This window comes from Ciconia boyciana, chromosome 3, assembly GCF_034638445.1.
Source record: "Ciconia boyciana chromosome 3, ASM3463844v1, whole genome shotgun sequence".
NCBI classification, from domain to species: domain Eukaryota; kingdom Metazoa; phylum Chordata; class Aves; order Ciconiiformes; family Ciconiidae; genus Ciconia; species Ciconia boyciana.
The window spans coordinates 111,074,317-111,102,245 of NC_132936.1; the positions used below are offsets into that span (position 1 = coordinate 111,074,317).

The window sequence follows — 27,929 nt, forward strand, 5'->3', positions numbered from 1 at the left end:
AGTATTTAGGGCAATTGCATCGTTCTTTTTTTCCTGGTTTAAAGGTATATTCTAATTAAAGGGGGGATGTTATCCATTTAATAAACAAAAAGAGTAAGAAAAAAGGCATGCATCTTTATTGGTAGCTGCATTTGGACTGTGGCCATGTAAACTGAAGCAGTCCTTCCTCTGTGCCATTGCTACACAACTTATTTATAATGCATAATGAACCACTTACTGTGCATACGTTAATATGCATATCCTACGAGTCAAATATCAGTGGAATTGGCCATACCTTCACGCATTTTCCACAGACAATATAATTAGATGACCTTTAAAGGTCCCTTCCAACCCAAACTATTCTATGATTCTATGATAATGCTTCTGTTTTCCTAGCATGAGTATTCACGAAAGCAGAATATGAGCTCAAATATGGAGGTCTTCACAAAAAAGAAATTGCATATTGGTTGTACAATGTGCAATGCACACTTCATTAGTTACTTTCTGTGAGTCAAGTATTAATATGCCCTAACTGAGTTTATTATGTAACATAACATTTATTGTATTATTTAAATATAACATTGAAAATGTGTGTTGGTTTGGAAAGGCACATTAGTAATCCAATTAGAGCAGAAGCCACATCCATAGATGTGCTAGCAATCAGCAAAGTATGATTTTGTTTAGATTAGCTCTGAACATTCATTGTAATAATTAGTCACTGAATATTTTTCAAGTTAAAGGTTAGAAAACCACAAAAAAGTAAGAACGGTCTCGTTGCTACAGCTAATTTCCATATAATTATAATTTCATCCCACACAGGCAATCAGGTTTATACTGAGCCCACATGCCTGGCTATATGGCCTCCACTGCTGCTCAAGTCCTCCTTTCAGTAGCAAGTCAAGACATGACTGAAATACAGGTAAATGGTCATAGTATACCCAAATTTTCACCCACAGAAAGCTGAGGAGGAGGCGAGATCAAGGGCCAGGGCTGAAGCCGGGCTGGGACACCACTGACAGCATTGCAGTGCATCTCTGGGTAACGCGAGCATGGCATGGGGTGGTCACTGAGAGCTTTAAGGTGATTCTTACACCTCTCTTGTCTTCCACCAGGTATTTTTGCTGCAATTAGAGCTGGCCATTGGGTTATCCAATAGCAAGTACATGTCAAAGAGGCACAAATATCCTTTATAACAGTCTTTCCTTCCATTTTTAGTTGTGCCTACTGCTGCAAAGCCCCAACCACTGCCTAAAGCACCTTTGTACGTCTTGCTAGCAGTAATGGGAGTTACTTGTGCAATGCTTCTTCTGCAGGGAGACAGGCAAACTACAGCCTCGTCCTTCAGAAACTTCCATCTGTGACTGAGGTCAATCAGATGACTTCTCTGAACATCTGTACTGTCTGAAGGACGTCCTTTGCATTGCAAGGAAATAAAAGGCGATCTGAATTTTTTGCACAAAATGAGAAGTGTGTTTGCAGATGGGAAGAAACCAAAGAGAATCGGATGACATCTCAGTGTGACTCCAAACTTCGTCTGAGACACACAGAGGAAAGACAAACCTTAAGAAGTAAATGTAGTGACTTGTTGAACACTACAGGTTTCACAAGGAACTGTTCCTTGTAACTGTTCTGCCCTGAGCTCCATGGGAAAGAGAAGATGGCGCTTGAATTTGGTCATTGTCCCTTATTAATTTTCACTTAAATTTTAATCCTCATCTGCAAGGTATTAGCACACGGGCCAGGTGAACACGGTATCTCCTCCCTTCGTGCTGGAGGTCTGAGCAGCTCATGCCTGTGCAATCATTGCTCTCACTAGGGGCTGTCTCACAGAGAAGTCCTAAGTCCTGTAGCTTTCTGCTGCTTCTGAATGCTCCTCTCAGGCTCAGACAGCAAAAGACCAATTTGGGGCACGGGGTCTGAGCTCCCGTCTGTGCTGCCTGTACAGCTGCTCAGCAGGCAACTGGGATGACTGGGTCTGTGCCAGCTAGGAGTCACTGCTGCCGTTTTGCAGGGTGGTGCAGAGGGGGTTGTATCAGGGAAGATGGACTTTAAATCCTAAGTTAATTGCATTCCTTCAAGGCTGTCCAAAAATAAAACCTGGGGAAAAAAAACGTATCAAGAATGTAATACAGCTCTCAAGTTACCTGAAAAGAAAGTGCAATCTAGTGCAGTGTGCTTTCATTGTCTCGCTCTGTTCCTTCAGTTTCCTTCTGATTTCTTGTGCTTCAGCCTGTGTCTGGGTATTGCAGGTATCTGCTTTGTCTGTGAAAAATGAAATACCAGGAGGAATTGCACTCGGTGCAACTGGTTCATGTTTAGGGTTTAATTCACAAAAGGAGCAGGCTGCCCTGGGGAATCCTGAGTTGGACCATGCACAATAAAAGAGAGGAATTAGGTGCCCAAGTCTGGCAAGTTTAAGGAGAAGTTGTCGTAAAAAAAGCTAAAGAAAGAGCACGAAGGACTAGGAAAGACTGATCTCAAATCTCCTATATCCTCTTGGCTCATGTACTCATGCACACGGGTGATGGGTGCCCAGGTAGTGCTAGCAGGCAGAAGAGCAGAGATTTGGAGCTTGGTTTTCATGCGTCCTTGAAAAATACTTCAGCTGCCGAGTATGAGGGAACTGTAAGGCCACTCCTTGTGAGACCCAGTTCAGTAATCGTGCTCTGAACCCTCTCATAAACTGGCCTTGCTGGGCCAGATGGGGTTGGGGATTTTTACAAGGCTTAGATATGAGCTGGGGGTCCCTGTGGTTGAGTCAGCTTCTGGGGATACGTGCACTGCAAGAAATAGGGCCACTGGTAGAAAACTGGGCATGCACTTTATATGCCTCTGAGGCTAAGGACAAGCAGAATGGAGTTTATCAAAGATCTTGGCAGTAAAGAAACATTAGACCCAAGTGCATAGAGCAGCAATCAGATGCCCAAATCTCTGGGCAACCCAGCTCTGGGAGCCAGTCCTACTCCCCCTGAAGTCAATAGGAACTGCAAGGGGTCCTGAAATGGCACCACTGTGACCAATGATACCAAAAAGACTCAGAAACATTTAAATCATATTAGAACAGACTGCATGTCTGCCTTCGACTGGACTCAGAACAAGTACAGAAATAGCAGAGGAGGTATGTACAATTTCATACGACTTCACTGTATTTCCCAGGCAGGAATAGATAGTTTGAAAACAATTCACAAATATTTAAACAGGTGCCTAATCATAGTTATAATATTTATCCTTTAAAAGCAACTTACTGAAAAAATAAAACCCCTTAATTTGCAAATTTGTTATCATAAAAATATAGTTCTTGAGCTCACAGAATGTTAATGCATTTGAACACGGTTTTATGAGTGAAATGATAAACCTAAGTAATTCTGCTGTGGCTTGGATCCTACCTATTCAAACTCTTAAGACCTTTGGGACAGAGCCCGTCTGCATCGATTTATGCATCACTTCAGAGAGTGGGGTCCATTCTAATGAGTAATAGTCCCCATGATGGCAAATGTACCAAGATACAACCCTAAGAGAGGTCCAGCTGCAAAAAGAGCGCAGCACCCCATACACACTCTTAATAAACAAACACACAAATCATCATAGTTAAAGAGATTTACCCCTGAGGGTAATCCTGAGGGAAAAGAACAAATTTTTACTCTTTTGGTTCCCTGCCTCTGGTCTTTCCAAAAATGGTCCCTGCAGCTCTGGAAGTCGCCTTCCTGAACTGGGTCTTTGCAGTTGGTCTTTGAGTCTGTCCCAGACCATGACCTGCCCCTACACATCCTGCTTAAATTTACCCTTCAGTGGGCTTCAAATTAGGATCACCAAACGCTTTGACCTCTGCCTGCTTCTTCAAAGGGCCACTCAAACATAGCATCTGAGATGGAGTGCACAGACAGACAGGCACACAGACACATGGACCTTAGGGGGTCTCTCTGCCACCAGGGAAGCTCCTGCCAGATGAATGCCTCTTGAGTGCGGTCTCTGCCATACCACGTACTCTTAAGTATGAGTCCGTATCAGGTAGATACAGAACACAAACATCATTGAGTGTTTCTGGCCAAACACATCTTGATAAAAGCTGTGACTATGTTTACAGTATGATACAGATCCACGTGTGATGGTTTATCTGCTGCTCTGGTTCCTTCTCCTTCAGGCAAAAGATACAATCACTGCCATACTTCAGCTGGCAGGCTCACGTGTGCAAAACCTCAAATTAAAAGTTAGTTTTCTGAGGTTAAATTCCAAAACGTTTTGAATTACTACAAATTCAAAGGAAAGCAAACCGATGGATACCCCAAACCCATGCAAAACAAAGTAAAGTAAAGAAACGACAGAGTTGCTTATATGAAACTTCATGGAAATATTTTCAAACATTTCTAATATTCCTCATTTGTTTTCATCAGCTTTTTCAATTTATTCAGCAATCAACCCAGTACTCATGGTCTTGCCTATAATTACCCAAGTTGTTTTCAAGAGCTGACCATTGTGGCTTCTGAGACTTCAAGCTTAAGTTATATTTCTTGCTGGAATCAGCAGAAGCCTTTTTATCACCTTCACAGCTTTAAAGGAGTGGCATAGTATAGAGAATTTAGAGGAATGATCCAGAGCTTTGCACATATTTCCGAAAGAGATTTGCAGTAATTCCTATGCACCCATTTGTCATCCTAAACTAGACACTTAGACCAGGTTTGCTTGAAGATGCTTCTGGTTCTTCAGCGATTTGGGCTAGCACAGGTTAAATACCACTTAAGACAGTAGCAACAGCCTTAGGCCAATTTATGATGTAGTACCAACGTTTTGGGGGAGCCAGCTTCTGGGGGAGCTCCAAAGCAATGCTCTTCTATATAACCTTCACAATCGGATTGTGGGAAACAAGTACAGGATCGGGGCCCCCAAAGAACTGCAAAGAAATCAATCGCATGAATCTCTGCAACAATATTACAGAAGTAAAAGATGCAAATTTAGGACAACAGAGAGCCTACATTCATTTTAGCGACATATTTTCATGTAAAAGTAATGAAATAAGCATTTCGGTGTTGATGCAAACATTTGACACCAGAGCTGCGTACTGGCTTCTCTTGCATTAAATGAAGTCAGTACTGAAGTTGACAACTGCCTGTTTTCAGTAATTCAGCAGGTAGGAATAGTTTTGCACATTTTAACATGGTTCTTGATAATCCCCTGACTTTTAAGAGTTAGGTAGCAGGTAGTGTTTCAGACAAGACTGGCTAAAAAACATTTATAGTCACGGGAATTCAGCCCATTTGATCCTCTACCATTGAAGTCAGTAGAATTATTCAAGTGAAGCACAGTCACCCTAAAGCTGGAGTAACTGCAGTCACCTACGTGTATGTTATATACAGGCCTGCTATGAGGAATTGCTGAAGAGCACTGAGTACAAAGTTCGGGGCCAGATCCAGACTTCAACAAATGGTGAGATACTGGTTTAGCCAAACCTTATTAACCCCAAGTCTGAATCTGGAGCCGAACTTGCCCATTTTATGCATTTTAACCCAGAGTTTGGGTTCACGCTATGTGCTGAAGAAGAACATGTTGGCTTTGACACCATTGTAACCATGCACACCATTCTTCTGTAATTGCATCAGATTCTGCATCAAAGACATCCAAGTCTCATCCAAAAAGCCCTTCGGGGAAAATTATAACATTACCGTGAAGATGTTACTGCATATTAGAGAAGACTTATAAAACCCCCAGAAACTAAAATGCTGAAAGCCAACGAGTACCAAGGCTGTCTCTGAATTTAAAACTTTCCAGTAGTTTACAGTGATAATTCCACCCTACTCACCATTTTTATTAAAGAAACAAAAGGAATTTCAAAAACTCTACCTAGAATCACTTGTTTCTGCCAAACGGTTGTTCATGATGGCTAGAGCACCCACCCCCGCAGAGAAACCATTTTGTCTCGTATTGATACAAACGTTCCTCGGGTAGCCGTTGGCTGTCTCGGACAACTGCTTTTGCAAAATGGCCAGGGAGACTTTATTCGATGCCGTGAGCTCCCTCATGGAGATCATCTCTCCAGAGAGCCTCCTCCCCTCGGTGTCGCTGTCGTACTGTCCATCAGCATCCATTGAGATGTTATGTCGACGTAGGCGAGCTCCTGGGGTGATGGCGTTGCGACGTCCAAGGCGGGCACTTGATTTATGGCACTTTGGGCAACATCTGCATTCGAATTTTTTCAACACCCAGTTCAAAACTTGCTTGATTACAATTGAGATGACATTAAAAAGAGAGTATATGCAACATACCCCCATTAATATAAATATGAAGTTTCCAAATCTGTATAATCCCTGATTTTGGTACGCAGCGTTTTGGCTGCTTACCAAATCTCCAAAGCCAATGGTGCTGAAGGTGACAAAGCAATAGTACAAGGAGTCAACATAGTTCCATCCTTCCACCACTGTGTACATTGCAGAGGCGCAGCAGGAAAGGGTAATAGCAAAAATTCCCAGAATCAGCATCACGTGGTAAACGGACGGCTTCCACCCCACAAGGCTGCCCACCCCCGACATAGCTGTCCCCCTTCGGAAGTTGGGAGGTAGGAGACCACTTCTTCGCAGCTGTCTCTCATGGCAAGCCTTCATGATAAACGCCAGGAGAGAGATAATGCGCTCTAAGAAGAGGTTGAAGAAAAGGATAGTCCCAGCACACCCAAAAAGGCCATAAACGATGAGGAATACTTTTCCAGCCACGGTTGCTGGTGTGGTCATCCCAAAACCTAAAGTGTGGAGATAAATGAGTAACATTAATGACATGTTTTCTCATGCGTAAGCTCAGGATGTATGTAACTTAACAAAGGTCCTATCTCACTGGGAAGAAGGAGTGCTACCTAAGTCAGCTTAGGCCAAAAGGAAACCGAGTTTTGTAAAGAATGAAGAAGGCACCAGAAAGCTCAACGAGATGACCAAAACTCAAGAGAGAATAAAACATCGTCGCAGAGATGAAAGATGGTATTAACAGAGAAACACCACTCTGTAAATGGAGGTGGAAGCATTCCTGAGCCCAAACCACCTCGAGATGAGACGAGGTGAAGAGGCCATTTCCCTGCTCCCACGCACGTGAGCCAGCGTGGCCTGATGGAAAGTTTACGCTCTCTATTGACAAGCTGCAACCCACTGTAACACTGGTGTTATCGAGGGCTGATAATACCACTCCTGCTGAGAAAATGGAAGGTTTCAGGTTGTATAACAGAAAAAACCCCCACCTTCCAAAGATCTAATATTGCTTTAAAAATAACAGCACTTTAAAGTCTTAACCAAATCCCAACTGCAACTAGCCCGCTTGATATAATAACAGAAGGAAGGAAAAGCCATGGCCCTGGTTTAAGTCATCAGCGAGATACCGCTGCTGCAGAGCCGCCTGGCAGACTGGGAGCACGAGGATCTTGCAGACTGATAATTACAGCAGGGAAAAACACTGCCACACAGTTAAAAAGAAAAATCAGAGCATACAAACTCTGGAAAGATCCAACAGCAATATTCATTCACCTCTTCTTTACAAGAGTTGTCTTTTGACGTTACTCATCGTCGTGGTTTAGCCCCAGTTGGCAACCAAGCACCACCCAGCCGCTCACTCACACTCCCCCCCCCGGGGATGGGGGAGAGAATTGGAAGAGCAAAAGTAAGAAAACTTGTGGGTTGAGATAAGAACAGTTTACTAATTTAATAACAACAACAACAACAACAATAACAACAACAATAATAAAATGTAATTAAAAGGAAAACAACGAGAGAGAGAGGAACAAAACCCAAGAAAAAAACCAAGTGATGCAACCGCTCACCACCCACCGACCAACGCCCATCCCATCCCCGAGCAGCGATCGCTACCCCCCGGCCAACTCCCCCAGTTTCTATACTGAGCATGAGGCCATATGGTGTGGAATAGCCCTCTGGCCAGTTGGGGTCAGCTGTCCTGGCTGTGCCCCCTCCCAGCTTCTTGTGCACCTGGCAGAGCATGGGAAGCTGAAGAGTCCTTGACCAGTGTAAGCACTGCTTAGCAACAACTAAAACATCAGCGTGTTATCAACATTATTCTCATATTAAATCCAAAACACAGCACTATACCAGCTACTAGAAAGAAAATTAACTCTATCCCAGCCGAAAACAGGACTCTCATAATTTTATATGTAAGCAGTAATGCCTTGTAGCTATAGATACTTAAACAGCAAAAGTGATCTTAAATTTGCATGCAAATAAATACGGTAAGTTTACTCCATGTTATTTGCTGATACCAGTTATTTTATGAAAAAGAATTACATATATTTCACATACTGTCTCAGGAAGATTCTTCTGAAACTCAGTTCTGTAGGTATTGCCCTTGTTCTGCTATTCTTCCCTGTAAAAATACTCTGTAGTTCAGTCAAAAAGTGTACTGATGGGCTTGAGGTGACTGCTCATGTCCCATGAATAAGTAACCACATCTAATCTAAATTAATGGTTTGTGAAAAATCCACATGCTGAAATTTCTTCACTTTATTGTTCCACGAAAATGCTGAGCAAGTAACATATCCAGGGAGGTAAACATCAACATCAGACCATATCAATGAAAGTTTGCAAAGAAAAAGGAGCTACTTTTAGCATAGAGCATAATGAAATCATTAAATCCAGTTTATTATCATGACGCACCTTTAAACAGCAACAGGAAAATATTCCCTCTGTATAATGAGTTCAGATTGCTGCTTGAAATCTATTGATTTATTTTTGTAATGGCTGTAGTTTTCTGGGTAATTTATTTGTGCTACCTTCATACTTCATTGATACAGAATTTCGCATTTGTTGATAAAAGAATGTAAATGCTTGTGACAAGTAAACTTGGAACTATCTTTTCAATGACATGACGGTGCACAAGGGAAGAGGTGGTCCTACTTTCACAACAGATTTGGCATGTCTGGAAACAGCTGCATGACAGCAATTTGGACTGTAGTGCATCAGCAGGATCTTCACAGTACAACCAGTCTTTTCTGTAAAAGACAGTGAAAAACTTGCACAGTATGACAGGAAAATAAAAAATTACCAAAGGGTTCATCAGAGTCTGTTTTCTGGACGCACGGTCTCTCCATTTTGTCGTGCTAAAAGACCACCTTTGAGCAGATCTCACAAAGCCTGCCTTGGGGTCCCAGGCTTAACATGGGGGAATGGGAAGCTGCTCTCAGTTCCTCCTCCTCTGTGGGGTGAAGCTGTTATCTGGCTCGGGCTGGCTGCTCACAGGACCCTTCTCATTTCATGATGAATAGCCACGAGTGTCTGGTCCCCAGAAGAAGCTGGGGAGCCTGTTGCAGATGCCAACTAGGGATACCCGGCCAACTCGTTATGGAGAAGGCATCTGTTTGCCCATGCCTTGTCAGCAAAGCATTCAAACATGTGCTTCACAGCAAGCATGTGAACATCACCATCAAAATAAATGGGTTTATTGTCACACATATGGCTAGACACATTTATTAATTAAAAAAAAAAAAGAGAGATAGTGACAGTTTGGATCAAGTTGTAAAAGCGCTGAAGCTTTTTAGTATTTTCTGGTGATCACTCATGAAAGGTGGTAAAGTTTTATATTTCTGATGCGGTCTGTTTAAGCAAGATTTTCTGAAGCATAATGTTACCCAATTTCAGCATGCAGCTATGCAAGGTGAAAGGACCCATCATGGCAATGAGAGTGCTAAGACTTACATAAAACAGGCAAAAAGTACGACCCGGCAGACATAGTAACTTCAGGTCAACAGCTAGCGGATAGAAGTGTGCTCATGTACTCTTCGTACAGGGTCCTCCTTTGGTAGCTGTGTTTGTCCCTTCGGCACCAGCTGGACCACGAGGGGTTAGTCCTGGTGTGTTCTGTACAATACACCTGAGCTCAGCCCCGGCTCCAGGCTAAGTACATCATGACTCCTGGGTGAAATGAATTAATCCAGAACTGCCTGTGCTTCTGAGACAGTACAAGGGAAGAAGCACAATGGTGCTTTGCATTTTTCATGGCCTTGACATATATTGTGCAGGTACCTTGGGGTTGATTTTATGTGGCTCAGACACAATATTTCAACTTCCCTCATGCTAATTCTGCTCCACTCTGACCCACCACTTCAGATACAAGCTCCATGGCAGCATTAATTTCAGCTGTCTGACACTTATTCTCCCCAAACAAACAGAATTAGTAGAGCTGAGTTGATAAAAACACTTAGATAACGCTTATCCTTCAGCAGCCTCTCATGGGTAAGTGCTGGCAATTAGAGTCCCTCATTCTGACTTGCATAATAGGTTTTGTGGTTACTGTTCTGCTCATCTGGACTTTTAATTTACTTAAGCTGGCGATGGATTCAAGAGGTAGTGCAACTAGACAGACTCGTGAAGACTTACGTGCCTTGTGATATGCTTCCCATTGCTCTTCCTTTCTTTTCTTTTACCCACTTTCTTATAGGTAAAAGAGATGGTTGGTGCCAGAAAACAAGAAGGAACAGCGGCTTTAGTACCTGTGAGCTCTTCTCTCAGGCCAATCGGTTTGGTGATTACCTTGTCTTACTATATTTTGAGATTAAAGGGGTTGACAGTTTTCCAGTAAAGATATATTTAACCAGAGATGGAGGGAAGTTTTGGTCACCTTGAAAACTGAACACAAGAAAGTCTTCCAGCCTTTACCATGGCATCGTGTGTCCCTGCTTCTTTCAGCCAGGCCCTCAGCTCTTCTTACAGAGGCACCCTGCCAGGGGACTTGGCTCATACAGCAAGTCAGCACAACTGAGCAATCATTTTAAATCCCAGAGTGTAGATCATGAGAGTAGCATTACCTCTATCACCTCTTAATAATGCAGTTATATTTAAAGGAATCAAAAGAAACTAAAATTGTTGAATACAACTTTTTAAACAAATGATTTATCAGAAATAAACAAAAACCCCCTATAACCTGAATGCTGCTTCAAGATGGAAAGTTCTTGCAACATAAAGACTAAGCTCTTACAGGGCTGGTCCCCAAGAGATGTGGGTTACAGAACACAGGCAGATAAACTAAGAGCAACCAATTTTGTTTCACGTCTGTTGCACACTTGCTTTAGTTCATGGCTTTGCATAGTCTTGGTTGTTCTTTATTGACTAACATGTAGACTGTATCAAGGAGGACATTATCATATTCTGAATTTCGAGACTAAAATTCCGTATTTGGATTCTGGTGCTCCCTTCAACCCCTTTTCCACCTGTTAGCATTTCATCATTATTGCCCCTGATAGAGTCATACCTGGATATTTCCCAACTACCTCTCATTTATTCTATAGCTCCTTACCACCTAACATCCAGAAACAGTTGCCTTGGATACAGGGTCACAGCGCAGAGCCGACAAAACTGCCGCAGATGGAAACCTTCTGCTGCATCCAGTGCTTTTACCCAAGGAGTGAGAATACTACAAGGCAGTTCTTCCACCTGGCTTTGCATTTGCAACTACAAATGAAAAACTTACTTTCCCTTTAACATCTTTGTCAGCCCGCTTTATTAAAATACCCCCCTTTGGGCTCAAAAAGTAAATTTTTTTTAGAGCTTTTCCATTGCCAGAGCCTTTAACATCAAAGTTGCTATACAATCACATTTGATCTTATTTAGATTACTATCTGGAAACAGAGCTCCTGAATGGTAGTGGTCTGTCCAGCACTGTGTGCATTAAGAAACTTTAAGTTAGACCTATGATAAGTCTGAAGACATGAGATAGATATCACTGCAGTTTTTAGGGCTGGTCTAACCTGTATTGTACACAAGCTTGCAGTCCTTGAGGAGTGTCATGGTATAACCCCAGCCGGCAACTAAGCCCACCCAGCCGCTTGCTCACTCCCCCTGGGTGGGATGGGGGAGGGAATCACAAGAATAAAAGTGAGAAAACTCGAGGGTTGAGATAAAGACAGTTTAATAGGGAAAGCAAAAGCTGCACACGCAAGCAAAGCAAAGCAAGGAATTCATTCACTGCTTCCCATGGGCAGGCAGGTGTTCAGCCATCTCCAGGAAAGCAGGGCTCCATCACATGTAATGGTCACTTGGGAAGACAAGTGCCATCACTCTGAACATCACCCCTTCCTTCTTTTTCCCCCAGCTTTCTATGCTGAGCATGACGTCATATGGTGTGGGATATCCCTTTGGTCAGTCGGGGTCAGCTGTCCCAGCCGTGTCCCCTCCCAACTTCTTGTGCACCTGGCAGAGCATGGGACGCTGAAAAGTCCTTGGTTTAGTATAAGCACTACTTAGCAACAACTAAAACATCTCCGTATTATCAACACTTCCAGCACAAATCCAAAACTTAGCCCCATAGTAGCTACCGTAAGGAAAATCAACTCCATCCCAGCCAAAACCAGCACAATGACCCGTGTACTGGAGCAGATAGCCCATGGAGAAAATACTGAGTGACAATGCTAAGGACTGACTCCCATAATCCATCCATCCATCAATCAATCAATCAGTCTGTCTATCTATCTATCTATCATCTATCTATCTATCTATCTTTCTATCCTTGGTAATATATATACCACTTCAAGTTGAATAAGCAGGCTGTTTCTGGCATTTCCTAACTTTTTTGTAATTTTAATAACATTCTTTTAACACGGACTTATTCTCCCCAAAGCCTACAGTAAACAGATGGTCAGAGGTCCTGTAAATTTGCTTTCTTAACCAGCGTGGGCTAAAACAGGTCTTTTTTCTTCTAATTCCTATGACTGTTCAGTACATAAAAATGTGCATACATGCACCAAATCCACCAGAGATTGTGGGAACAGATGCCCAGCCTATTCTGTGACCTCAAAGAGCACCATGATAAACTCGATGAACGTAGTCAAAAACCATCCAGGTCACTGCTGTTGCTCCTTGTTACATCTCCACCGGTGAAATATTAGTGAGACGTTTGGGACAACTGCTACTCAAAAGGAGCCACGCTGGCAGAACAGAGGCAGGAGATGATGAATTGAACATTAAGGAGTTTCAAGGAGCTGCAGGCAATTATTAAAGGCTTTCCACAGTACCAATTTTATTCTGTTTATACACAACTGTAATCCGGTTATCGGTTATCTGAAATGCTGCTATGCATAACATCAGTGCACACCAGAATCAATCACCCTCAGCGTTTCTCTGCTGGCTGTGATTTAAAGCGCAGCCTGAAAGGTCATGGCCACATTTTCATTCCTCTTTAAAGTACATGGGTTTTTAAAAGAATTAATAGAGTTGTCAGCCTAAAATAACCTAAGCTTCCTTGACAAGAAAAAGTTATTTAATTAGCAACCATGATAATAAATAAGTAAATAACTAAAAGGTAAAGCTAATAAATAGTTGTTAGTTACCATACATGTGAAGGGTATAAAAAGAGACTGAGAGGTACAAATATTTTTCTGTAGAGGTGAATGACAAAGACAAACCTAAAATTATGCCAAAAAGTGACTTGGGTGAGGATAAGAGACAGGGCTGGGCAGCAACGCCTTGTGCCCAGGGCCGGGAGGCAGCAGGGCAGCTCCATCAGGTCAGGGATGCCGGGACTCCCCAGCTCCTCTGGCAACCTGTGATTTCTGCTCGTGGGCGAGGGGCTTGTGCTCCCATGGGCAACCCTGGAGAGCAGCGGCATGCCGTGAGGGGCTGCCCCGCGGGGACGGGGCAGGAGGCACCTGCACTGGGGAGCGGTGTGATGGAGAGGGCTGCGGAGGTAACCAGAGGCGCTGGTGGCTGCGATCTTCGCATTGAAGAGGGGACTTGGGTGCTCTGGAGAGGAAATTTTGGAGGGGAGAAGGTGGTGAAGGATCCCCTCTGGTAGGAAAGGGACAGGACAGCCAGTTGGGGGCTAAGAAGCTGCAAGGAAAACTCTGTCTTGTGAAATACACTGAAGATGGGAATATGAAGCCTGACCCCGCAGGCAGGGTACGTGCACGTGGAGGTGCTGCCGTGTGCGGCTGATACCTGGCCATGTCAGCAGGCAGGTGAGGAGGGGACCCACGTCCTACGGAGAAGGTGTTCTGCGTGACAGAGCTGGAAAAACATATTTAGGGTGAAGGATACACCAGACCTGAGAGGAGTAGGGGTGAGGTTTTTTTCTCAGAAACCTCAAATGTTACCACCTTGACAGGGGTCTAAGGCATTAGGGGTACCCCCCTAAGGTCCCCCAGGAAAGGGGAGAGGAATAACCTCCTCGAAACCTGGCTGCTCATGTACGTTGACCTTCTTCTCCTCGCAGCAGGTTTCCCAAGTGTGTTTTTCTACGCTGATATCTTCTAGTTGAGCTTTCCAAGAAAGATCTTCAATTTCTAGTGAGTACTCACAGCAGGCACATTTATCAGCTCAAGTGGCCCAACTTTTGTAAATTTGAGTGATAAATGACCCTTAAAAAGAGAAACACTGGGGCTTCAGCTTCCCCAGCAGCAGCAGTACTCTTGCTCTAGTCATTTACCAGAAGTAGGCAAGCTTTTTTTCCTGAGTTGTACTGCACGTTGCCCTTTCTGTGTACAGCGTGAGAAGAAAGTGCATACCAAAGACTAACCCAAAAATCCCACCCTTGCTCACTACTAAATGCCATTATTGTAAACACGTAGCCCAATAAATACAGAAGGAGGCTGATCATCTCGTCTGGCCAAGCTGCTTTGGCGCAGAACCACACAAGGAAGAAGCAGAAGTGTCTCTAAATCAGTTTTACAGTTCCCTGGCCGGGGCTGGCTGCTCCTCTATGCACCTTGTACAAGCAATCGGGGACTGACTTGTGCCAAGCCACCAGCCTTGCCAGCTAAGCAGTAGCTCTGGCCCGAGGTCTTGCTAAGCAGCCCCCCTGAACAGGGAAAACGTGGGGAGGGTCATGGGCTTGAGGCTGGAAATCTTTGGCAAGCTTATGTTTGGGTTTTCTGGTTAATCCTATTGCATCAGGACACAATCAGTGTCCTGCATCAGGATATCAGTCCCTCTAACGAGGGACCAGGGGCCCTCTCCTAAAAGAAGACAATGGAGAATGAAATTCAGAGAAATATGAAAATCAGAGGAGTATGAATTCAAACTGCACACAGAAAAAGAAAGTCAGGACCTACAAGCTGGCATTATTCTTGCTGACTCTCAACTGTACAGGGATGGAGGTGTCCTGTGACGTGACAGTCTTCCTTAACTTCTCCATTAACATATTGTTCATAAATAAACTTTCTTCCAGTGCTTCAGGTTTTATTGCTCTGACAAATAATATAATCTTCTTCTCTGCTAAACTCTTGGGGCCAGACCCTGGTTTACAGTCATAACAATCACGACTGAAACTATTTTCTTCATTTTATGCTACCTTTCTTGGGCAAATCTTAAGCAAATGATACTAAACCCCTTCTTGTTTTGTCAGTTACTCTGCCCCTTGGCACAGCTGGGGTGCTCTAAGAGCTTGTTAAAACAGAAAGAGTATGAGTTAGTGTTGGCTGAATTAGCGCTAAACCACCTCGCAAAGGAAAACTTCCAGAAAAAGGGCACTCTTTCTTTTGGTTGCAGCCTACCTCCTTGGGAATTGACCTAAGCTAGTCCAGAGCTGCTTCTCGTGGCTGTCTCCACACCTCATGATCAGAGAGTCCTATCTTTGGTTTGTTTTCTTTCCTTATCCTAACAGCTGGGTGAAAAACATTTTGCTATACTCTCTTCTGAAATGGTGGTGGTGGTAATAATGGAAAAACATAGCCCACAGGCTTCTTGGTTGTTTAAGTTATATTACTGTGGAAAAACACTTCCTTGCACTAGAGGCTAATAATGGTCTTTAAAATCCTGCCTTAACAGCTGTCGGAACTGTATCAAACCCCTGCTCACATTTGAGGTTGTGTGCAGAAGCAATCTGCCTTGGCTTACCGCACTGCCAAACCTCAGCTAAAACACTGAGGTTTCTGAGACACTATCGGACAGAGGAAACTTATCTGAATTTAGAGTAACTATTTTCAAAAATCTGCAGAAAACAAAAGCATGATAACCAAGAAATACACAAAGTCTGTCTCAGTAACCAGGGTTATACATGAAGGCATAGCTCACGGACCCCAAGAGTGGCCTTCCCTCTCTTGAGATGTGTCCAATATCTGAAGCCATATACCTGACACCTTCTCAGACCTTCCTACAGTCCTCATGTAGCTGATGATATGATTCCAGGTGAACATTGTTTCAAAAGTCGATTTCTCTTGCAGTCTTAATTTTTCATCCTTTAAAGCTGCTTCCACTCTTATTTTCCTCTGTTTTTGAGAATGTTTTTTGTGTGGATAATTGTGTATCCAAGCAACACCCTAACAAGAAAAAGCTTATGCCCTGTCATTTCAAATGGAGTCTTTCAAACATTAGCATTCACACCTGCTTTTGCTGTTTATCGAAACCTGCAGTCACATTTCAGATGCCTGAGTAGACCCAAGGTTGTGCAAAAATTTTTTTCTGAACTGCAAGGAAAAAAGAATAATGGCATCCAAATTTTGTTACATTCTTGAGACATTATGGGCTTCAAAAGAATACTTGCACGTGTACTGCCACTCCAGTGCTAGTACCTCTCACGATACTTCTCCTTTTGGGCTAAGAAATAGCATTATCTGAATTTCACAAGTGATCTGGGTGTATGTCATATTTCCCCATGTGAGAAGTCTGATAAAACAAGATGTCACTCCTGGCTTTCTAAGCCTTACAGATGGGAAAGGCTGTCAAATGGTTAAATCACTGGCCTATCTCTTGACTGGATAAAACAAGAGACTTGCAGCATTTTTTTCTGCCATTGGTGTTTGTGCGGGTATTCAGAGAACATCTATTTCTTGGTAGCTGTCTCAGCTCTTCTGCTTTACAAAGAGTCAGCCTACAAAGATGGACCTGTAGGACAAAAAGGACCAGACATATAGAGCAAAATCTTTTACGCTGTTTGGCCATTTTTTCCTGAATTTCTGTGCAAACTTCTACAGTTATGATTTAATGAAAAAAACCTGATCAATCTACCTCAGCTTTTTAATGGTTTAAATATGCCTTCCTGAGTCCCTTATTTCAGAAAGTTGCACCTGAAAGAAAAGAAGCAAATTCTTAAGTATCTTTTAGCTCAGGCAGCTCTTCTAATTCATTCATGAAGGCACAAAGACCCAATTTTAAGTAACTGTAATAGAAATATAGGGTAACAGGACTGCTGACTAACCAGTTATTTCTCATTTTCTATTTCTGCATTTAACGCTTCCTTCCTTAGTATGCATTTCCCTTGACTACTTTTAAATTTAATGATACTGAACAGCTTTGCCACTTTATCAAGATCATTTTGAGCTTTTGATTTTACCTGAGATTTTCCTGGCCCTCGCAGCTCTGCCAGTAGCAGTTTTTGTAAATGAACAAACCATTTTATCACAGTTTTTCCCCCACTCTCCATTAAAATCACCATTTGGATTGAAGATCTTTACACTGCAGTCATTTCCATCATCAAAGGCTTACAGTAGACTCGACTCCATACACGATGAGCACGAGTGACACTGTATTTTTTATTTATCCTCATGAGATAAATATATTGCTTGCACAATACTCGGTCTGAGCAAAGAGATGACAGAATATTGAATAATGAATAACCAAAAGGATTATCTCCCGTTTTCTTTAATTGAAATTTACTGAATTAGTTTCTCATCTAGTTCTCACGTGGGCAAATTTCTCCTAATGGCTCTTTCTGCCTTGATTAAATTTGCCTGCCTAAGACTTGAGAATGAATGTGAACATTTGGCCCATCGTTTCTAAGGGGGCAGATGCTGCCGTGGTACAAGCTCAGAAAGTTTAAAGTTCATTGAGGAATCACTGCGGGGTTATATTTGTTATCAAGGTGTTATCACTTTTTTCATCAATGAGTAAGGAGCACTTACTATGGATTTTTAAAGACGAGCAATAGCAGTGCCTCACCTACATAAGTAATCCCATACGTTAACATCAAGCCATTCAATTTCTTATCTTATTGCACTCCAAAGCTTTAATTACTTGAAAAGGCTGCTAATGCTTTGTCTCATCTCATGCAATTAGATTTAATTTTCTTTCTGCTTCTCTTGGTTTGATTCAAGAGAGACTGCACTGAAGCCTTCCGATGTCTATAGCTAGGTGTGCCACCCATAGCCATCAACAGACGCACTGAGCTCAGAGATGTATTACTTAACAGTAATGTCATGCACCAGTAAGTGCTGGCAACATCAGACCTACATTTGTTTTATAAACCTAGCGTGCCAATACAATGAGTAAGGTGGGATTTCCTAAAGCTCTGTAGACTGGTCTATTATTGACTTCAGCAGAAGCAGGCTATTGAGGAGATATAAAATTAAACATATTTGATTTGTCTGGATTGCTATGCAATTGCCCCTTAGGTTATAATTCTGTTTGCTACTTAAGTGTTCCTATTCACAAAAGGTTTTATTATCACTTCTAAGATTTACTGTGCTCAGGAGGACTTTCACATTTCAAATGTTCACCAGCATGAACCCTAATCTTTGTCCTTACCTACTTTCTCCCAAAATGCACTCAGATAGGCACTTGGTGCTCACACACTATGAAAACTGTCTCTTTTGATAAAGGTAAGCAAGGCTCATATGGATCATGGGTACAGGCTATGTTTCCAATAATATCAGGCTGTCTCATACTAAAAATTGTTTTCTGTTGCTCTCAGCCTGATACTACTACAGCAAGAAGTAAAATTCTCATTGACTTCAATAGCTGCAAAGACAAGGTAATACTGCATTCATTGAAATAAAGAAATAACATCGTATTTTCCAGCACAACACCAGGAGTGGATATTGTTACATGAAGTTAATTGCCAACAAATCTGTCCTATAATTGTTTTCCTCTTCTCTCCACGATGAAGAGCCATTAAAGTTTGCAGAAACGCAAGACAGTGTGGTTGCAAAGATGACCCATCAGTAGAAGTGAGAAAAAATTATGAAGTGTATATGGTCTGTGTCAAACCGAGGACAATCGGAGAAGGGAGAAAGATTTAGACTGAAAAAATAAATGAGGGTCAATAGCAGGATTAACACTAGAGAAGAGGGACAGGTGTGATTAGGAGCAGAAAGAAACTGTAAAGCTTTACTTTTGACTTCTTTGGTAGTTATTAACTTGAAAGACTGCAAAGACGTGAAACATATTCCAAATTTAATCAAGCAAACGAATCATCAGTACAGGAGGGCATGCTAACTGGGAGGGAGGCAGCAGAAATTAAGAGTGCCTGGGAAAGGCAGGTGACCGGGGAGCGTTAGATAAGCTGTAAGAGAAGGAAAGGGGGAATATCCCCAGGAGAACAAAGGGGGACGGCAGAGGCTAGGGACTGGCCAAGCTCCATGGGAACACAGCCCGCAGGGTTTCAGGCAGGATTTGGAATTACGAGCCCACAGCAAACAGGGCAGCTGATAAGCCCAGTAATTATGATCCCTCACTGCTATTACAGGGGCGATAACTGGTTTACGGGGAGTTTGCTTAGTAATACAGACCAACTGGCTGGAGCCATGCATGTCACCTCTGCGGACGGAGAGCTGTCAAAGTGGTATTTTAGCCCACCAATGTTTGGTTTGCAATCTCATCTCCAGGGTCTTGTAAATGCATAGGGAACCAAATACCACAGGTATTTGCTGCCCAGCAGGAATATCACTGAAGACCAAACTGAATGTCCTGCTAAGCGGGAGGTACGTACCCACTAAGTAGACATTAGTCCTTCAATTTCCCGAGCTAGAGGGACCCTGAAGGCTGCAAAAATTGAGAATCCTTGATTACAAGCTCCAGTTTGTCTTTGTTTCAAACCTGAACCAGCACACAGTAAGTGAATATAAAACTTCCCCTCACTTCTGAGACGCAGGACCGTATCTCACATGATGCCAGGCAAATTCTTTATTCCCTGATGTTATAGACGGGTTTTGCTTTTTGGGTGACTGCTCTGAGATGCTGTGGTGCTCCACATTCAGTTCGGAGACCCCAGGTTTCAGTGCTCCAGCTGAGCACCCCAAAGTCCAGACCCACAGTGAAAAGAAGTGCAATTTGGTCGTCCCCTGGCTTAACGTCTCCAGCCGTAAAACAACAAATAGATCTCCATTGCACTGATGTTAGTGTTTTGAAACATAGGGTTTCATAGATAGGGTTTAATATTTAAGAACCCTCGGAATCTCTTAGACTAAGTAATCTGAGCTGATGTGCTCTGTAGAAATCACTCAATTTAGATGACTGAAGCACAGTAATAGCTTCACTTTCTGGGTCTGGCATAACCCTACAGGGGCAGGTAAACCCTAAGCAGTACTGAGACTGATTAAAATAACATTTTCAGAAAACTTTTTTTCTTGTATAAAGGGCTTTATTTATTTAAAGTACTGGGGTTCCCCTCTCCTGCCTTCTAGAATAAAAACCCAACAAATTTAGGATCAAAATTACTTCACCATGACCCTTCAGTGGGGACACCTCAAGTCACCCGCGTAATTACATGGATGTACTCCAAGTAAAGCTTCCTGCTGTTGCTCTCAACTACAAGAAGGCAAGCTGTGATTTAATTACTTTCCTGCTCACAGCACCCAACCTATGCCCACACATTTAGGAAATTCCCATCAGTGGGACCCAAAGAAGTTAATACTCCCATGAAGCTACAGCAAGTAGAAAACATTGCTATGGTGCCAGGTCCTTATCTGAGGAAAATCACCGTAGGATCACTTCTCTCCACAGAAATATGCTGACCATCGACTTGCTGACCTCTGAGCCTTTTGCTCTCCATTCTTTATCGAGACTACCAGGGTGAGAAAATAATTTTCAGATATCCACCGGCACATTGATCAAAACATCGCACGCACCTAAGGAATCAGATCTGGCCGCAGCAGACCAAGCTGAAACACACTCACATGCTGGCTGCAGACTGCATATACGCTGGCAAAGACAAATAACCTGACACTACAGCTTAATAATACCACTTGCTCTCCCAACTGCTTTCTCTTTTGGTTTTTGTTTGGTTTTTTTTTTGACTTCAAGAAGGTCAACTCCGGAGGCAACTGCCCCCTAATTTGAACCCTCTGCGAAAGCTGCCTGCGCAAGCCTCAGAGAATTGCAGAGCCCTGAGAAAACATAACACTGATGCTGATCAGGTGCATGCTTTGGTTTGACTGTCACCTTTTGCGTTGGCCATATAGACAGTGAAATTGCATTCATGGAAAGCAAAGAGCCAGAACCTTCCCCAGCTGCAGCTCAAATTCATATCCTGAAATATATCAGTGAAGAAGACGGGGCAAATATATTTTCCCCTTAAAGCCTTCAGACCAACTCAGTTATCTGTGGAATTTCTTGCCAAATTACTATGTGAAGTGCCTGCTCTTGGGCAGGCTCACTCCCTGGCTCCTAGCAGTACAGTCCAACATCTGACCATGCACTTGCTGAGCTGTCTGACTGCCTTTTGCACATCACTTCATAGAATCATAGAATCGTTTAGGTTGGAAAAGACCTTTATGATCACCAAGTCCAACCATTAACCTAGCACTGCCAAGTCCACCACTAAACCATGTCCCTAAGCACCACATCTGCACGCCTTTTAAATACCTCCAGGGATGGTGACTCCACCACTTCCCTGGGCAGCCTGTTCCAATGCTTGACAACCCTTTCAGTGAAGAAATTTTTCCTAACATGCAATCTAAACCTCCCCTGGCGCAACTTGAGGCCATTTCCTCTCATCCTATCACTTGTTACTTGTGAGAAGACACCGAGACCCACCTGGCTACGACCTCCTTTCAGGTAGTTGTAGAGAGCGATAAGGTCTCCCGTCAGCCTCCTTTTCTCCAGGCTAAACAACCCCAGTTCCCTCAGCCGCTCCTCATCAGACTTGTGCTCTAGACCCTTCACCAGCTTCATTGCCCTTCTCTGGACACACTCCAGCACCTCAATGTCTCTCTTGTAGTGAGGGGCCCAAAACTGAACACAGTATTCGAGGTGCAGCCTCACCAGTGCCGAGTACAGGGGGACGATCACTTCCCTAGTCCTGCTGGCCATGCTATTTCTGATACAAGCCAGGATGCTAGTGGCCTTCTTGGCCACCTGGGCACACTGACAGCTCATATTCAGGTGGCTGTCAACCAACACCCACAGGTCCTTTTCTGCCAGGCAGCTTTCCAGCCACTCTTCCCCAAGCCTGTAGCGTTGCATGGGGTTGTTGTGATCCAAGTGCAGGACCCAGCACTTAGCCTCTTTGAACCTCATACAATTGACCTCGGGCCATCAATCCAGCCTGCCCAGGTCCCTCTGTAGGGCCTTCCTACCCTCAAGCAGATCAACACTCCCACCCAGCTTGGCATCGTCTGCAGACTTACTGGGGGTGCACTCCATCCCCTCGTCCAGATCATTGATAAAGATATTAAACAGAACCAGCCCCAATACTGAGCCCTGGGGAACACCACTTGTGACTTCCACTGAATTATCGCCTTCAGCACATCTGGGCCTCCAGATTTTCTCAAAAGACTACAACCCAGAGCCAGAGGAGATTTTAGAAGTGAGTGGTTATGGTGCCTAGGATGTGGGGCACAAGCAGAAATGATGTGCTGAGGATGCTGGGTCCCTACAAAGGACCCAGACAGAAGGGGGTCTAACCCAGCTGACATGCTAAGCAAGGAGAGCGCAGCTGCCAGGAGCTAGTTAGCTGGTAGAAAATACCAAAGATTACGTCTCTCATTATGTGGCCTCTCTTCATGTGGGTTCAAAGCCCATGGCACCGCAGGGCTGTGACTTATCTCTTTGAGACAACAGCAGAGAAGAGCATGCCCCATCCCTTTGGGTGGAGCTGTCAGTCCACACGAATACCGAGTCATTTAACAGGATACCTCAGGCACAAAGAAAGGATGAACAGTCCTGCTCAAACCTGTGCCCTACACACCTGTAACCCTCGCACAGCTGTACAGAGGCAAGATCTTCGCATGATTTCGTCCCTTCTCAAAGCACCTATAACCCACACATGCTCCATCCCAAAACAAGCCATCCACAGTAAGGGTACTTTTTAAAAATATTATGTTGAAAAATCACTTTTGCATATTGGACTACTTCTTTTGACCTCATTTTTAGTGCCTGGTATGGATTTCTATAAAGCAATTGTATCGCTTGATTTTCCAAAGGATTTTGAAATGTGTACTTACACATAAGAAGCTTAAAATCCAAATTTAGTAATAAGTCGATGTCTCAATATGTTTTAATATATAGGTACCTAATGTTTATTCTAACATTTAAGAGAGGAAAAAATTTGGATACAGAGTCTAGACTCATGGACTGAGTCAGAAATCCAGAGCTTCGGGCATCCCGGAGTTGCCTTATGCACTAGGCAGAATGAATCTGTGCTACTAGAATATGGGGAAAGCTCTGACGGATGATGCCCTGACGGATACTCTGCAACATTTCACCAGGAAGAAAACTGGGCTGAGTTATGCTTTGCTTTCAGTCTTTAACAACGTGCTGGGAACTATTTGTGATTTGTATTTGGGGTAGGAAGGAAAAAAACTCAACTGAAAAACAAAGTCTACTGCCAGTTAGACCAATGAATCGAGAATAAATTTCACCTAGCTGCTCCTTAAAGAAATCAGGACAAAAATAATAATAAATGCCTACGAGAAAACACCTTTTGGACTGCAAAATAATGACTGAATAAATGGTGTAGACTGACAACAAGCAATGAGAAATTAGGACGAAGAATTTTCTTACATGGCTCTGAAAATCGAGATGTGTCTAATGAAAAATAGACTCAACATTTCATTATTCAACCACAAACAATGCAATAATAAAAAAATGAATGCCCAGAGTGCTATCAAGAGGGTGTTTTATGGACAGTAAGCTGCTCGCTTTGTGGGCTATTCAGGAAAACGCTTTAAGATTAGACTTAACATTTCATTTCAACTCTCTCTCCCATTTCTTAAAGACCCCACTGACATGCTTCTCACCCAGAGGGTCTGACTGCGTCCCTGTGTAATTAGGGAAGGTGCAGAACTGCAGGCAGGCAAGTACAGGAGACAAAGCACCTAACGAAGGGGGGAGCTGCTCGGCTCCGCAAAGGCCCTGCTCAGGGAGGGTGGATGGAGTTTTCTCCAAGCCCAACTGTGCCTAACCCTTGTGTTCACAGAAGGATAAAGAATTGGAGTCTCCCTCCCTCTGTTCAGCTTACACAAACCCCAGGAAAACTTGCAGCCCTGTCCCTCGCTGACTGTATTTCGATGCCTACATATGAAGGATTTAACAGTTTTATTAAACCAGTGAGAGCAGAGTGAGGACTTGAAAAGACCCAGTGAGTTTTCTAAGTTGGAATCCTTCACAGATAAGAGGCTGAGTAACCTGTGGGTGATTTACCCTTGACAGACGCAGCATCTACTTGCTCTTTGTTAAGCAGTGAGTAAGAAAGCTTTCCGATGCGTTGCTAGGATAGGAGTGTGTTTAGCTGGAGTAATAAAAGTTGCTTTGACACATGTAACTGATTAAGTTGTTGAGGAAGGCAAGCTGTTTTGACTCTAGATGTCTGGTAGTTCTTGGCGAGGTTGAGTAAAGACAGCATTCTCCTTGTCAATGAACTGTGACACGAAGGCCAGTGAAATTGCTCTGAACCAGGCTAATACGGTGTTTGAGCTGACGGAATCAAAGGTACTCCAGGTAGGTAGGTACAGAAATGAGCTGGCTGGGAGGGAACAAAGGGGCCACAAGAGAATGGCTCTGGAACTGCTCCCCCAGGTGACATTTTGATGTCTACCGTTTGGTTTCTCCCGTGCTGCGACTGTGAGCGAGAAAGCCTTGTGCACGTTTCATTATGAGGACAGCTTTTGGGTTTTCACGGGACAACGAGTTAATTCACTGGGATTTTTTTTGCTTTTGCTGGGCAATCACAGCCGCCAATAACTGAATACAACTGTGGGGTGGAAGAAACCTTGCCCATGGAGAAACTGCTGAGCTCACCCAGGGCTTTGCCTCTCCACAAGCTGCAGCAGCTTAAGAGGCAAGCGAGGAGAAGCGCCGAGGTGGGGGCAGCAGTTCCTCTTTGTCCTGGTTTCAGCTGAGATAGAGTTGATTTTCTTTATAGGGGCTGGTATGGGGCTATGTTTTGGATTTGTGCTGAGAACAGTGTTGATAATACAGGGATGTTTTAGTTGTTGCTGCACTAGTCAAGGACTTTTGAGCTTCCCATGCTCCGCCAGGTGCTCAAGAAGTTGGGAGGGGACACAGCTGGGACAGCTGACCCCAACTGGCCAGAGGGCTATTCCATACCATATGACATCATGCTCAGTATAGAAACCTGGGGAAGAAGAAGGGGGGACATTCGGAGTGATGGCGTTTGTCTTCCCAAGTAACCATTAACATGTGATGGAGCCCTGCTTTCCTGGAGATGGCTGAACACCTGCCTGCCCACGGGAAGGAGCGAAGGAATTCCTTGCTTTGCTTTGCTTGCGTGCACGGCTTTTGCTTTACTTTATTAAACTGTCTTTATCTCAACCCATGAGTTTTCTTACTTTTACTCTTCCGATTCTCTCCCCCATCCCACCGGGGGGAGTGAGCAAGCGGCTGTGTGGGGCTTAGTTGCTGGCTGGGGTTAAACCACAACACTCTTCTTCTGCAGGAGCTGTACAGGTAGCTGGTAAAAGCTCTGCCGGCACGGGGTGCAACAGCCTCGGGATGCCGGTACTCTAGAAGACACTACTCCTGACGGGGCCGTGCAGCTCTGCACCCCCAGCACAGCAGCTCTGCCACAGCCTTCGTTGTGCCCAAAGGCACAACTCAGCTTCGCTTCGAGCCACCTTCTGCTGCATCTCCCCACCCACAGCAAAGCCTTGCTCTACAGCAGGCTCGCTGAACTCACGCTAAGTACTCTAAGTAATCCAGAAGTACTAGCAGGTAGTAGGCCAAGAGAAGGTACTACTCCGGGAAATGCTTGGCAGAATCTGGCCTCTGTTGTAGCTCGGGAAAAACAATCTTCAGCCTCCATCTCGCGTATGAGAGATGTAGACGTTATTTACTATAAAGAGAGAGCGGTGCCCTAGGCTGCACTACAGGAATATGAGAAACACAATTCTTGGTTCAGCCATTTACACCTGTCAAGACTGCCAAAAAACCCTGCTGAGTTTCTCATTCTCCCTGCCCAGGTACAAATGACTGGAGACAGGGCGATGAAGTGGAGGTGCAAACAAATGCTTGCAAACAAAGAGGAAACATTTGACATTTTGATAACCACAGAGAGGAGAAGCCAGGGTTGGCGGAGAAGTGAATGGATCTGCGTTTACACATCTCCTGAAGATCTCTCTGTTTGCTACAGCAGGTGTAAGGAAAGAGTGGGTTTGTTAATACACTGTCTTTTTTTGTCCATCCATTCAGGTCAGTCATAATGACCTCTTAAAAATATATACTCTTGTGATGAAGAAGGCCTAACAATTAAAATGGTGTTTTAATGACTGGACTATTGAATGTACTTGAAAAGTTAAATGAATTATTCAATGCAAAAAGCAAGGATACTTGACAACATTGCTGTAGTCACCATCACGACTCTATTATACAGATTAGTCACTATTGATAAAACATTTTCCGAACCTAATGAATGCAAGCGCAATAATGAGCTGTGCGTTTCCTCCTCTCTCATAAAGGGAAAGCCTGACATTTATGCTCAGGAGTCCCAAGACAACTGGCTTGTTACAAAACTTAAAAACTGGCAGAGAGAGAAAATCGGCAAGATCTTGCGTCTGCAGGGACAGGATTTCTCAAGCAGTACTCGGGGAGCAGCAGATAGCCACGGCTTTACTTAAGTAAATCTCCCACACGACAGCTCTTAACGGCACTTTTAGAGTAAAAAATTTTAGAGTAAAAAATGGTAGTTCTAGAGTAAAAAAAATTCCTCCCCCCGCAACTCACCATTTGCTCGTGAAGTGCTGCTCTTCCTAAACACCCATGGGATGTGAATAACTGCAGTCAGCTGCAGCCAGCGACGTCCTGAGGACGCGTATTACGGTACAGCGGGGAGACATACGGCTTCGTGTGGCTCATGTCTTTATTCACACACGCATCTTAACTTTGCCAGCAGTTAAAACCCCTATCAAGTTCAGCGGTCAGGCACGGCGAAAGCCTGGCTATCGCTCCGCACCTTCAGTAGCCCGCTATCAGCCCCCGCGCCGCCCCTCCCGGTAACGAGCCACTCGACCACCGGGCGCATCCCGCCGCGGGCAGGGGGGCGGGCAGGGCGGCTCGGAGGGCGACCAGCCCCGCTCGCTCGCTCGCTCGCTCCTTCGGGCCGGCTGCAGCCCAGCCGTGCAACCGCACAGCCGGCCGCACAAGTTTGCCGGGGAGGGACGGGGCTCCCGCCGCGGCCGGCCCGGGCACCGGCTGCCACGACGGCCAGCCGTCCTGCCGCCCCAGCGGGAGCCGGAGCGCCGCGGAGCGGAGCCCAGCGCCGGTCCCTGGCTCCGTGCACCGGGGCGGGCGGGGCCGGAGGGCGAGCGGTGGGGCCGCGACCCCCCGCGGTGGGGGCTGCGGGGGACAGGGACCCGGCCCCCCCCGGCTGCAAGGCCCCCGGTTGCCATAGCAACGCGGCGGCGCCTCTCCCCCCAAACTTTGGTCGCTATAACGACGACCGCCCCGGGGCCGGGGCCGGGGCCGGGGCCGCAGCACCCCCCGGGCGGGCGCCTCCGCCGCGGGGCCGTCGGGGCGGCGCTCACCTATGGTGGAGACGACGGTGCCCACGAAGTAGAAGGCGCCGGGGAAGTCCCAGCGCGGCCGCAGGGCGTCGACGCGGATGCCCGCGGCCATGGCCGCCTCGTAGCTCCGCAGGAAGGCGCGCAGCTCCGGCAGGCTGATGTTGAAGATGCGGCTGAAGTTGTGGAGGGTCCGGTTCCAGCGGAGCTGCGCCGCCGCCTCCGACGGGCTCTCGAGGGCCGAGAAGACGGTGGCGCCGGCGCTCAGGTACGCCGCGATGAGGGCGGCCAGCAGCAGGAACCGCCCGTTGTCCTCGTTGAGGGGCGCCAGGCGCCGCCGGCGGCAGGAGCCCGCCGCCCCCCGCGGGGGCATCAT

At 44.8% G+C, this 27,929-nt stretch overlaps 1 protein-coding gene across 1 annotated transcript; it reads right to left on the bottom strand.

Moving 5' to 3' along the window:
- Positions 1-5,810: 5,810 nt before the first annotated feature.
- On the bottom strand, positions 5,811-27,929 carry KCNK12 (potassium two pore domain channel subfamily K member 12). Its single transcript, XM_072858455.1, has 2 exons — positions 27,578-27,929; positions 5,811-6,706 (listed from the first exon to the last, which is right to left on the bottom strand). Exons 1-2 carry the CDS (start codon positions 27,927-27,929, stop codon positions 5,811-5,813), a joined length of 1,248 nt encoding a protein of 415 aa, XP_072714556.1.

What these genes read in the sequence shown, in the direction of transcription:
- KCNK12 (XM_072858455.1), bottom strand. Translation starts at nt 27,929, where the DNA reads ATGATGCCCCCGCGGGGGGCGGCGGGCTCCTGCCGCCGGCGGCGCCTG. An exon ending in CACCGTCGTCTCCACCATAG is followed by an intron (nt 6,707 to 27,577) that starts GTGAGCGCCGCC and finishes TCCACACTTTAG; the next exon opens with GTTTTGGGATGACCACACCA.